The following is a 13,935-nucleotide window of genomic DNA, read 5'->3' on the forward strand; positions in this document are numbered from 1 at the left end:
GGAGCTGCAGACCAGGTTATGGTAAAGCACCAGAGGGAGAGGCGTGACAAGGTGCTATGGGATCTAGTGCAAGGAAACATATCCCCATTCCCCTATTTGCGCATTACAATAACTAACCAGCGGTGGATTAGGTCAGTCAGTATCCCAAGGCCCTGCCGACACTGCATCTGTAGCTGTTGATAGCCACGAACATGCTCTGGGGGCCAATAGGTACATTGACAGAGCAGTGTGTATTGTCCTACCTAGTGAACTGCTGGATCCTCTGTAGGCAGAGCGGTCATTAGCAAATCGCCCTGTTGAAGACAGTGAAGTGGCTCAGGCCTGTTAATGGCTTCTGCTCCGACATTCGAGTGTGTGTGTTTGTGTCTCTTCCTTTTTAATTTAGAACATTCTGCCCTCAGTGGGTGGAATGTTCTGCTAGACTTTCTGCATCAGGATATACCTGTTTTTTCAAGGTCCTCTCCATCGTTTTAGTACCTAACCTGGGGCTCTGGCCTATAACTTGGCCTCTGGGCTTTTAACCGGCATCCCTCTCCCCTGGCAGCAGGCTGTAAGGATATATAATGGTACTGGCACTGGAAAACGACTCTGCGCTGGGCATTTGGGGACACCACTGCTGCTTAGACTCCTAGAAAAATCTCGGGGGGCCTCAGTACTGATTTCTTCTTCCCGTTTTTTTTTTTAACATAATCTCTAGTGGTGGATTTCAGCCATGCTAGTAGCGGAAGTGGGTGGCAATCTCCTTAGAGAAATTTTGAAATCTACCAAAAGCTCACCCCCAGTACAGTTAAGCTAAGAACTGTATGGTGACCTGATTTGTTTGCAGAAAATGCATGCATTTCCTTACCTAGATGACTGGCTCATCAAAGCCAGCACACTGCAGCAATGCCAATTGAACACTCAGAACACAGTAAGCCTACTCCACAGGTTGGGATTCTCAGTCACCTTTCTCAAATCCCTCTTGCAACCTCCTCAGACTCAACCATATCTGGGAGCCTTTCTCAATGCAGAGTTGGGATTAGCATACCCCAATTCTGTACGCATTCAAAACTTTCAGATAATGAGTCCTCAATTTCAGGAAGAATGCACCTACACAGTCAGGACTGTCATGCGTCTCTTAGGGATGATGGCATCCTTTATTGCCATAGTTGCTCACACCAGACTCCACATGCACCCCTTATAGCAGTGTCTTTCTCGTCAGTAGTCTCAGTCACAGAGTCACCTTCAGGATCTAGTGTTGGTAGACCACCTTCTTACTGCTCTCTGCAATGGTGGAACTCCAACAGCCAAAAGGGTGGCCTTTTTGGGAGCCTGTACCTCAACTCATTCTGACTACAGACGCATCCCTGACGGGTTAGTGTGTGCCTCTTCAGGATCTCGCAGGGCCTCTGGGATCTCAATCACCAAACCATGCACTTGGATTATTTGGAGCTTCAGGCAGTATTTCTAGCCCTGAAAGCTTTCCTGTCTCACCTCTCACACAAAGTTGTCATGGTCCGGACAGACAACATGGCAGCTATGTATTATCTACAAAAACAGGGGGGACATGGTCATCCCACTTGTCACAATTTGCACAAACAATATGGAAGTTGGGCTCTTCATCACTACATTCACTTAGTGGCAGATTATCTCTTAAGATTGGACAACTTTGCAGACCTGCTCCTCAGGATTCATCAACAAGTTCACAAATGGGGACTCCACCCATAAGTCCTTCAGCAATACTTCCAATAGTAGAGAACTCCTCAAATAGACCTTTTCGCCACAGTAGAAAACACAAAATGCCCTTGCCTTGCGTCCCAGTACCAATACCCTCTCTCCAAGGGCAATGCTCTATGGATGAACTGGTCAGGGATATCTGCTCATGCTTTTCCGCCTCTCAAAACCATTCCATTCCTGGTTCGGAAGATGAGACAAACATCCCTCACCATGATCCTTGTATTTCCCACCTGGGCATGACAACCATGGCTCACCACGCTTCTGGGCCTCTCACTGGTCTCACACAAGAATCTCCAAAACAGGCCAGATCTTCTCACTCAGGAACAAGGACAGATCTGACATCCAGACCCAAAGTCACTGAACCTTGCGATACGGCTCCTGAAGTCATAGAGTTTGGTTATTTACAGTTACCTTCTGAATGTATGAACATTCTTAAAGAAGCTTGTAGCCCTACAACTAGAGCCTGTTATGCAGCAAACTTTAAACTTTTTTTTCCTACTGTCAGACTAAACACAGTTAACTCCATTAAGGCTTCATCCCAAGAGTTTGTTTGCTATCTGCTTCCCTTGCAGAAAGCAAGCTTGGCTTACACTTCCATTTGTCTGCATCTTGCAGCCGTAGCTGTGTATTTACAGAATAGACAACATACTTCCTTATTCAAGATTCCTGTTATTAAGGCTTTCATGGAAGGCCTAAAGAGTCATTTCACACAGAATACCTCCAGCACCATCTTGGAATCAATATCATGCTCACCAGGCTCAGGCCTTTTGAGCCACTTCATTCATGCCGTATTCAGTTCCTTTCTTGGAAAGTGGCTTTTTAGTTGCAATTACATCATTCAGGCGTTTTAGTGAGCTCCAGGCCTTAACAATAGAACCTTTTCTCAGATACACAAAGACAAAGTGGTTCTTCGTACAAACCCAAGGTTCCTACCCACAGTAGTTTCTCAATTCCAAATCAATCAAACCATTGAGTTAATGGTTTTCTTCCCACAGCCTGACTCAGTTGCAGAAAGAGCTCTCCACGCTTTAGAAGTCAAATGGGTGCTCATGTACTACATAGACAGGAGAAAAGACTTCAGAAAAACGAATCAGCTCTTTGTAGCCTTTTCAATTTCTCATAAGGGTAACCCAATATCTAAAAATGGTATATCCAGGTGGATAGTTAAATGCATACAAACCTGTTATGTTAAAGCAAAAAGACCGCTGCCAGTAACCCCTAGAGCGCACACTACTCGAAAGAAAGGAGCCACCATGTCTTTCTTAGGTAATATTCCTTTAGCTGACATTTGCAAAGCAGCTACTTAGTCCACACCACATACATTCACAAAGCATTATTATGTAGATATGCGAGCTCGTCAGCAAGCCAATGTAGGGCAGGCTGTGCTGCTCAAACAACTAACTCCCACGGGCTAGCCACCACTTTTACGAAGGGACTGCTTTAGTCTATGCGGAACAACTGTCTACAGCCAGACATGCCATTGAATGTAAAATGTTACCCTGTAGACATCTGTTCTTGACATGGAGTGCTGCAGATTCACATGTGCCCTCCCCGGATGGCTGTGGCCATTCCAGTTGTCTTACATTTGTATATATTTGTACATACATTTGCATGGACATCTTTCTCTATACTTTCCTTATACTCTATCTCTCACCTGCCTGTGGGAAAACAGACTAACAAAGGACTCCATGCCCATGCGCAGTATCCCTGAGAATGAGGAGTCACTTGATCCTGTGACTCAGAAAATGCTTCTTTAAAGAAAATCAACTTGTAACACTCAGAGCCCAACACTAGATGGCAGGAGACATGCAAAGCATGTGAATCTACAGCACTACATGCTACGAACAGATGTATACTGAGTAAGTATCATTCTCCTTTTTGATCCGAGCATCGCAAGGTGTATTGGTGATTCCTTACAGAAACCAGTTTATCTTTGGAATGTTATATTGTTTGGGTTTTGTTGGAGACCAGTCACAGGTCATGCCAATGATGTGGTCTCTCTCTCCCCCCAATGCTTACAGTCAGATACCCAATACCTGCACTTACACAGAATCCCTTACCTGCAGCTTTTGAGAGAGATTCTCAGCGGAAGTTGACATTCTGGTTGCTGCCCCTGAGCTTGCCCTCTTCTTCTACTCTCCTGTGGGATTCCTGGCTCTGATACCCTCTTGTAAAAGACAGCCACATGTGTGTGTTTTAGTCTTTGAATTATTAGCTTCCCACACCAGGTTGATGTGGTTTTTTGCCCTCCAGTTCTACCCGTTAGGCTGTGGGAACAGTCTGTACCTGTGCTTTCCAAAACCTTTGCTGTGTAGATTCCAGCTTGTTTATAATGAAAATGCCAGCTTTCTCATGACTTTGAATAGAACCGATTGTATCTTTCCCACTGTAACCACCATGACGGCTTCCTCTGGCAAAGTTAGTGCAATTAAAATCTCTTGGGGTGGCTCGCTGTGCCTTTCAATCCCTGGTTAATTTTTTTATCACCACATTATTTAGCCACTGTTTGCCCAGGTGTTCATTCAAATTTTCACCTTAGTTTTCTCATCTTCCTGTCTTCAAGAGCGCATGAAATATGATGGCTTTTTAAAAACTATCTGCGCCAAACTGTGCGATATCCCAGAGGCCTGAGGCCACCTCTGTCATGAATTCTTTATGAAATACGGGAGTTAAAACCTGTCTCGCCAGTGAAAAGGGCCACCTGGATCCATGAACGATGATGTCTGTCCAGCATGAGGCGATCTCATGTTAATGCTGCCTGGAACAGTCTTTGTTTCGGTAGAGATGAGTATCTTGCATTCTCCAGTCTCCAGCCTACAGAAACACAATAGCGACTTCATGAAGATTTTGAGACTACTAATTCCCCACATGAATACTGAAACTTCAGAATATAGAGCAAGCTTGTTCTGTTTTAATTATCTACAGAGAAAGACATTAGAAGGATCCTGGGACTGTGTGGTCGTAGGTGTGTGGTCACTTCTGAAGGAGACTTGACAGACTGAAATGCCATTTCGTAAAACAGCTGATGGAAACGCAGGCTTCAGCCTAACTTTCGGTTAAAGGAAGTGAGTTTCTGTACATAAAGTAATGAATAAAAGGCACCTGCTGGGGATCTAATGTTACCTACTTTGCAAATCGCGAGTCCTCGCACAGGTAAGAGATTGCTTCTGAGGATGTCATGAAAGTTCCTGACAGGGATCTGACCAGGTGATCGGATTACATCTGAAGGAAAAAAGCTCAGTGGCAGCTGGCTGCAAACAATAACCGTTTCTGGGACCTTAAAGCTATTAAAATCCTAATAAATGTTAATTACATTGAGGCAGAACATGTTGGACAGAGCACAGCGCTTTTTTAGATACATTATACTTCATAGCAGTAGCTCTCGCATTCGCTTTATGAAAGACGACACCAGTGGGGCCTCCATTATCATAAGGGTATCCTCCCCACGTGCATCAAGAGGGTCACCCTCCCTTTGCACAGTTTGAGTAATTTGGAACTGCAGACTTCCCAAAATATAGTTTTCCAGGTACCCAACATTCTAATTGCTGGTGGACGGGTGTTTTTGCCGGGATGACTTCTGGATTCAGTTACTTGTATTTCTTTATTTCTCTCACCGTTGTATGCATTGTCTCGTCGCGGGTGACGGGCTTTCAGCAGTAAAGTGTTCTCAGCCGTATGCTGCTGCTGCAATGAATGTATGAGATGGCGTAGACTCCTGCCCTTCTCGCACCATGCAAGCCATTATCTAGGAAAGAATGTCATACTGTACAATGGAAACCGGATTACATTTGTGAAAAATATATCATGTTGAAGCAATGGAATGTTTTATTTTGTTCTTTGTGGAATAATTGTAATATACCTATTCGGGTGGTATTTTGATTTTTGTTGTAGGCGCTGTTGCTCTTGTTACTGTGTCGGCCTTTGTGCAAACTGGAGATGGAAGAGCCAGCCGGACTAGCATAGTGCACTTCTGGCATTCCCGAACATTCTGGAAAGCACCAAGTCAGGGGGCCCTTCTGGAACGCAGGAGTGGCCAGCTGCTGGCCGTGCCCCTTTGTTCCTGACAGGAGTAGTTAGTTTGAACCGTGCGTAGGAGGACCGGAGACAGTAATGCCGGCCTGCCTCTCGTTCTGCAGTGCCTGCATGGGCGGGAGTGTGATGGCTACTCCCTCCTTTGCTGCAGTGTGTTGGGGTGCCCAGGGAGAGTGCCTTACAGCCCCACACCTCCTTTCTGTTGACACATTGAAGAGCGCGGTTTGACTTGTTTGGAAACCAATACAACAAACGGTGCAACTAGATGAAAACAGTTCTTGGGCCGAGGCCTGGAGTCAACAAGGTGCATCTGGAAGACTGTGTCAGAAGTGGCGGGAACGGCCACTCTGTTCCAGGATTTCTCTTTGAACAGCTGAGGACGCAGGATCTGGGAGATACCTCTGGGACCCGGGACTGCAGTTTCTGACTTCCCTCTCTCTGGGGGTGAAGAGCGTTCACCCTAGAAGTCTGCACCTTGCTTCTCAGAATCTTCCCTGGCATAGCGGTTTGGTGATGCTACAAGGAGCTCTGAAGATGATCCGGCAAGAGTCTGCTCAGAGTGGCACCCAGCAGGAGCTGCCTGTCTGAGGTAGCAGTCGTTGGAGGAGCGGTGCTGGGAGCGCCCCTGTGAGAGGAGTCCACCAGGAGGAGCTGCCAGCAAGGGAGCAGGGGTTGTGCACAGCGCAACTGTCCGGAACAACTGCTTATTGTGGCCCAAGTGCAGCGGATGCGTGACTGGTGCAGCTAAACCAAACTTTAGATGCGGCTCACTGTGTTCTCTCCACGCTTGACTTAAAGCGCCAGTGTGACATGAATCTGACCATTAAACACTTCTCGTGGGCATTGGTGGTGCTCACATACCGACGCTTGATTGTCGGGGGCCTGCTTCTTTTGGAGGCGGATTTGTTGGGGCCTGACTGCTTCTTACATAATAGTGCTAGTCTGCCTCCCGGCAACCCTCGTGAGGCAACCTGAAAAGGCGGGGTGGGTGGCTGAGGTTGGAGAAACGGCGGGGAAACCCGGGCGTTCACTGGCGGAAGTACCGGTCCTCTAGGACTCATTCCAGTGACCTGGGTAACACAGATCTGCTGCGCCCAGAGGAGCTAGTTAATGTGCAGGGAGAAGAAAGTTTGTAACACAAGAGGGACTTAACCTTTAAAGGACTGACCAGAGAGGCCAGTGATACACAGATGGAGGGCGCCGCTGATCAACTTGTACACCACGAGTGATTAGCACAAACGAGGTAAGTGCCCAGGGCACTGGTATACTCCGCGGGAATATGACTGTCTTGCAGTTAGTGATACTACCGTATAAAAATATTCTTTCTTTATTATTATTATAGATATCAGTAAGTAGCGATTTTTCATAATTGTGATGTAGTGAGAATAAAGCAGTGCTTAATTTGAGGAGGCGTTTGCCGGTGCTCAGCATCGGCACTTAATTCTCTGCACCGGCACTTACGACTGTTCACCAACTGGTGATATAGCTTATCTGTTTTTCAGGTGAGCACATCCATGAGTTTCATAATTAAATATACATTAAAATAAAAAGAAGCAGCCATCCAGGCCATTTTTAGGCTTTGACTTGAAATAGCCCGAAGTATCACACACAACTGATATTAATAGCTGTATTTATGGTTATACTGGCAGGACAATGAGTGATGCGAGCTGCAGCGGCCTCTTGGAGGGCCGGGACACTTGTTTTATTATGTTTGTAAGATCAAGCACTGGCGAGGCTCTAGACATTCTATCTACAGGAGGGTTATGGTGTGCAGTTGGAGCTCCGGGTCTCTGCCCCCCCACCACCGGGAGATCCTTGGACTGCTGACCCATATCTACCTCGAGAGTCAGGTGCTAACCTGGTTTATTGTCTGCTCGGTTTGGAGAGCGGTAGTAGGTCTGTCTGTGGGACATCAAACTACTCGGACAGCTCCCAGCCCCAGCGATGTCGGTGAGCCCCAGGACCACCCTAACTGGTCCTGCCACGGTGCCTCTGAGGTAAAATCCAGTGGTACACATGGGAGATAAATGTACATCTAAGACTAACTTCCTAATGGTGCATTACGTCTTTACCGTGCTTCTGAGGAAATGGGGGCCATGTATGCAGGGGGTGGGGCGAACGTTGTCTGAGCTGGGCAGGCTGGTAATATGTGAGATGGGGCGATTGGGCGAAGTACTTCGGAGGCCAACGAGCAGTGTACGTAGTACCTCGCCGTGACTCCGGCCTGCTCTGCTCTCATTCGTTCATCCATGTAATCCTCCGCATTGCTCAGTTCATAAACACAGGACTTTTTGTGTCTTTTCTACAGTTTCCTTACAAGGAATTAACACCCGCAAGGCATTCAAGAGCTCTACCTCCCAAGACCAGCAGCTCTTTGTGCGGGACTCGCTGCCTGTCCCCGTGTGTGAAACCTACAGCACGTGCAACGCACCGCCACCCCTAAACAACCTCTCCAAGTACAGGTGAGGAACACACCTCTTCCGCGTGTTGGTTCACAGCTGGCCTTTCCTGACACTCTCTGCAAGTATGTGGGGCCCCTTTTAGGTGCTGCATTGTGTTATTGATACTGTCCTCTTGGCGCTGTCCATGACTCGTACTAGCAAAGTGATATCTGCTGGTTGTCGGTGTCCCCAAGTGTGAAATAATAAATGAAGCCCTTACAATTTGACTTTCTCCAATCGCTGTGTAAATATTTTAGGGTGTTGTGAACTCATTTGTTGTAGGTTAGAATGTAGGCGGTGCTCTTTAGCTCACATTTCAGTTGTTGCACGGTATGTATTCATTGTGTACATGAACCATCCTATCTCGTGGTGCCCGTTACGTCTTGTCACTGCCTCACTGTCTCCATCCGCTTCTTCCAGTGTCTCCTAGTGTCCCTATCTTTTGTCTTTGTCACCCTAAGTGTCTTTGTCCCAGCCTTGCCTTGTCCTTCGCTCCCCCTCTGAATGTCGTTTCTCGCTATCTCAGTATCTCCCAGTGGCAGCATCAAATAAATTAGTAATGTCAATCATTTTGTTTTAAATATTGTTTAAATGTTTATAAATTAAAATGTTTCATTTCTGAAAGTATGAGTCTACGAATGAAATATTACTAAAGTTTGTGGGAAGGGAAGTCTCCAGTGTCTCATTCACTTCGGTGAACCCCCCTGTAGTGTGTGTGTGGGACACACACACACACACACACACACACACACACACACTACAGTCGCACCCAGAAGCTTTTGGCCTTTTCCTCCCCACATATTTCCAGAATACAACATCTGCATATTTTATGTCATCTTTCCTCTTCAGTGCTCTTTTCACTCAGTCCTTCTGCACGAACTTCCTTTTATTTCCTCCACTTCACCCCCCTTGCACCCTTCCACCCCACACACGCACATAATATAAGCCCTACATTTTCTTTTCCTTTAGTGCTGTCTGTATTTTGACAGCTGTGGAGCTGCTTCACACTTTCCTCCTACTGCAGTAGTTAATGTGACCCATTGCTCTGTACACCAGTTCTCTGTACGCTCTGAAGACAGGCCAAGGATTGGCCCACAGATAGGTAGGTACCGTGAGAATCTCACACGAGTGTTTGGTCATTGTCGAGAAATAGGTCAGTTTATAAACCTGGAACATTTTGGGCATAAATATATGCCCTAATGGGGACCCATCGGCCTCCGTCAGTCTCTCCTTGTCCCTAGTCCCCTGTCCGAACGTTTGTGTGTCCCCCTAAACTCCATCCCAATGTGCCAGTGCCATCCTGCTGTATTACCTCCTGGCCCTGTGGTCGGCGCTGCTGAGGCAGAGAGGGAGAATGCACAAGGCTGGTTGTAATCACATAGAATCGTAGGGGTTCCCGCCTTGGCCCTCGAGTGTGTTTATAAATCGGATGACCCTTCTAATATCTGTGTAGGCATGCTGTTTTTTGGAGGGCGAATGTCACAGAATAATGTTAAGACCCTCAAAATGAGAGTGAGCTGAGAGAAAGGGAGGGGTGTGTGTGTGTTTTTTGTTTTGTTTCACCAGTCTCTCGAAGTGCAAGTGAGCTCTGCCAGTGCAGTACTGGTCGATGGAGCAACAAGGCTGCCATATTTTTGTACCCCTAATGGTGGCCCCTGAACTGGCATTCTGCAGTACAAGCCTGCTACTCCCTAAGTGCAGAGGCCTCATTCCGTTTTCCACCGACCACCCACCTGCATTCACGCCACTAACCCAGACCTCTGAAATCGTCTCGTCGGGCGCCTTGAAATGCTGCCCTGTTTTGGAGCCTGTTTACGTCTTTCCCTCCCTCCATGTCAGACTGCCTCCCCCACCACTCATCTCCAGCCTCTTCCCACAGACCGCAGGGTTCCTGGAGCTTTGCAATAATTCCCGCTCCCTCCGGTGACTCCCTGCAGCGTTCTCTCGCATTCTGTAACGACAGCTCCACCCAGCGGACAAATTCAGCATTCCGTATTCCCCAGGCACAAATAAAAGCGTGTTCTGTTTTTTCCAAAGCGACCTTTAAGTTTGTGCACTTTTGGGCACGTGTGAACGGCTTCCCTCTACTATTTTAAGAAGGGGGCATCCAGATAGAGGGAGGGGGCAGCGACACCTTAATATGGAGCGAGCACTGGCTCCCCTTGCAGCACAGCACTCCGGCTGCTAACATGTTAAAACCATTAATGGCGTGGTAAATACCTTGCTCACTGCGGGCTTTCTAATCCCAAATGACCTTTGAGAAGGGTAAAAAAACAATGACAAAAAAGTGATGGATGGCATTCTTAACTTAATGTCACCTTCTGGAATTACTCTGGGCTACTTCCATTCCATCGCCCCAGCAGTCGTATGTGAAATGCACATCAGCCTTGGTCCGGGTTTAGTAGTAACCGTCCCCTTTAGACAGGAATACTGACAGCCCCAGACAGGTTCATCCTCGTGCAGCACAAGTCCAGGGGCAGTGAGCACAGAGGTATTGGGCATACACCGCCACTCTTTGCCCTCAGTTAGGAAACTAATACATGTGGTGGCTGATATGCTTGAATTAATCTCAGTAACCACTTCAGACACGAGCCATATGCAGATTAATCAGGGTCCCACTGGTACAGGGACAGTTCAGCCCAAAATGACAAACCACACCTCTCTTAGACGGAATACAAGCAAACACAGAATGCTTTCGGCCTTCTCGTGCCTCAAAAGTGAGGTGCAATGGCGCAGTAAGCATGGAATCCACGTGATGCTTAATGAGACACAACATATTAGCATTCCAACGCATCAGTTTAACACGAGTGCAATCTGGGGGTTGTAGTCTTGGTTATCTTCAGTAAAACCAATTAGACTGATGCACCTGCAAACAGTATTTTCTAAAAGTAATGCACAGCACTTGACGATGTGTTTCTCATGAGAGAGTGAGCCAGTCACCCCGTGCTATCTCAGTAATTCAACATAATACTCCCTAAGTGAACATACGGATTAGGCGGTCATGAATTTAAACGTATACCCATCCCCATTAATGTTGTGTGGTCCCTTCCTAGAGGTCACAACGTGTTACGTCTTGGCAGTGTGTGTAGTCATTTGGCCCACCCATTTTTTTTTTTAATTCAGCCTTTGCTCTCACTGTCTGTGGTGCTAGATATGTCTAAACTAGGAGAGCTGGAACAACCCTCTGTACCTCATTACCCCTGGTGGGGAACTCCCACATCACTCGTATGTGTACGATGGACCATGGTTCTGTAAGCTCTGCAGAGGCCCCCTCCACGATCCTGTGATTGGAAAGGCTGTTTACTGTAAGCTCTCCAAAGGTAACACTCCCCCTTACTCAGGGGTGGTAGTTTAATCTGGTTTATGAGTTGTACAATACGCACAGCTACTCAAAGTGGTTTCCCGGCGCACAGGAGAAGATAGGCAGGGTTTAGTGATCAATTAATTTAAAAAAGCCAGTTATTGAAGCCTTTACGAAAAGTCAGTAATGAATGACAGTTTTTCAAAGCTTCTGGAAGAGCAGTCCACAGTTAGAGGTAGGAAAAGGAACGTCCTTTTATACGGGAAAGAGGAACCTCGGCGGGTTACTAAAAGAACTGAGTGCACTCGCTCGCGGCCTATGACTGTCGCTCAGCGTGCGGCTCACTGTTGCCCCTGATGCCTCCACCAGCAGGGAGGCCGCTTCCGTCCCTGCAGCCTGCATGTCTTGTGTTACTGTCACCTCTGCAGTGACCTTCCTGACCTCGCGCCTGTAAAGCTTGAGTGAGCCCATTGTCACTCCGAGTCCTTCCACCTCCCCTGCCTGCCTGGAAGACTCGTGTTAAACCGTCACCTCTGCAGTGAACCGCCTATCCCCTGGGCCCCAATACTGTGCCTGTCAGCAGAGCTGACTTTCGTTGTGGGCGAGCCGGGCTCAGGCGCCAATTTTCAGATAGGCGCACGACAACAGCGACCCTCTTAATTGACTCTAGTGATCGACTACACTACGTTTACTCCCTTTTTGCTTGCCGCAGGTGCTTTTTTAAACCCCATTATTTCCTCTCCCATCTCCCCCTTGCTGACACCCACCAACACGGCCATTTGCACCACCATCAACTTGCCACTGGCGAGATCGAGCTACACTGTGAGTGAATCAGATTATTTGGGGAGGAGCTAAGAAGTTTGTGGTCAGAGGTCAGTTACTGCTTTCATGTGTGACTGGCCTGTGAACACAAAATGGGCACCCAGCTACCTTATGTAATTAACCAGCTGCCATGAGGGCGCCAAGTTTCTTTCCGCCCAGGGCGCAATCCAAACCAGGGCCGACTCTGCCTGTAAGGCTCGTAGAGAGCGCACACTCGCCCTTTGTACCCTTTCGCCTGCCCCTACCTGCCTGTAAGGCTGTTACTGGAACCTTTGCAGGGATCTCGTGCATGACAGCAGTGCCTGCATATCCTCTGACTGTAAACTCTGCAGTCAGCCCCCCCATTCCCGTAACCCCGTGTTGTGAGGCTTGCAAGGCGGGATCTCTCGTCTCTGTGTCCTTTCACCTCCCCCATCCCCAGTTGCCTGCAAGACTTAGGTTACTGTCACCTCCTCGGGGAGCTCCTGGCACCACCTGGGCCCGAAAGGCTTTTGTTCTCGTGCTCCGCTATGCCTGTGCGCTCAGGGAATGCGGCAGAACAATCGAGCAGTGTGCTGTGGCGGCCCTGCCTGGTGCCGGCCCATCATGCACCTCTGCTGGCAGCCTGCGAGGCCTGGGCCTGGCGGGAGTGCAGCTGGGGCTGGGCCTGCCGCTCGGGCTTGTTTAGATTCACTGAAGCTCACGCTTGTGCCTGTGTCAGCAGGCCTTTCTGCTGTCAAGGTTATCTGGAGAAGGTTAGCGCCGGAGGGGGAGGGGGCAGGGAATTAATGGGGGCGCAGAGATGCCAGCAGGCTGCCAGGGCACTTCTCAGGCGGCGGGGATGTGTGGCTGGAACGGAATGAAAATGGCTTTCCGAGCTCAGATCTCGGACGGTTATTGCTCTGTTTTTCATAGAAGCTATGGGCGACCCCCCCCCCCCCCATATCTGCTTTCGTCAGATGCTCGGGTCCTTGGGCACTCAAAGCTGCTAATGAAAGCTCTGCTGTGAGAGGCGCCTGCATGTGTACCAGTGTGTCACTGTGCTGGCGCCCTCCCTGCGTAAACGCCTGGCTGCTATGCTTGGCTCTGCGTGCGCCGTTTGGGCAATGTATGCACAAGACTTGGCACTGTGAGCGCCATATGTGGATATGTTTGCTGTGCTTGTACTACACATGGATTTGCATGTGCCTTTCATGGATTTGCATGTGCCTTTCATGGATTTGCGTGTGCCTACGTTGAGCTTTAGGTGGAAACACAGAATTGCTGGTACTCGCTAGCCACGTTTGCTTATGAGAAGTGCCGGTATTAAATGTGTTGCAAGAGTACTGAGAATTGCAGGTACTCTCCTTTTTAAATTGAAGTGCAGGTACTCAGTACCGGACAGTACCTGCCAATTTACAGCACTGCCTACATGGTTATCCGTGTGCTATAGACATGTTCTGTGCCTTTTGGTGCTCCTTTCCGGACCCCACTAAGAAGCTCTTACTTCCCGTGCACCCTCCCCCGTAACCGCCTGTGCCCCCCCCCCCCCAAACACTCTTTGGTGTTCTCTCATAACTACTTAACGCAACCCCTGCTAATGTAAGCACCAACACCCCCTACACACACACACACACACACCCTATGACGACCTTGCTGGCCCGT

At 48.2% G+C, this 13,935-nt stretch overlaps 1 protein-coding gene across 6 annotated transcripts in view; it reads left to right on the top strand.

The window, feature by feature from the left end:
- The window catches only part of WASF2 (WASP family member 2), a 373,370-nt gene that overhangs the window by 277,251 nt on the left and 82,184 nt on the right, over nucleotides 1-13,935 (top strand). For all 6 annotated transcript variants that reach the window (XM_069225037.1, XM_069225038.1, XM_069225035.1 and 3 more), the window contains one exon: nucleotides 8,057-8,210. In XM_069225037.1, coding sequence (XP_069081138.1) covers nucleotides 8,057-8,210 — 154 coding nt within the window. The remainder of the gene's footprint in view (nucleotides 1-8,056; nucleotides 8,211-13,935) is intronic.

The sequence above is a fragment of the Pleurodeles waltl genome, chromosome 3_1, assembly GCF_031143425.1.
Source record: "Pleurodeles waltl isolate 20211129_DDA chromosome 3_1, aPleWal1.hap1.20221129, whole genome shotgun sequence".
In the NCBI taxonomy this organism is placed as follows: Eukaryota; Metazoa; Chordata; class Amphibia; order Caudata; family Salamandridae; genus Pleurodeles; species Pleurodeles waltl.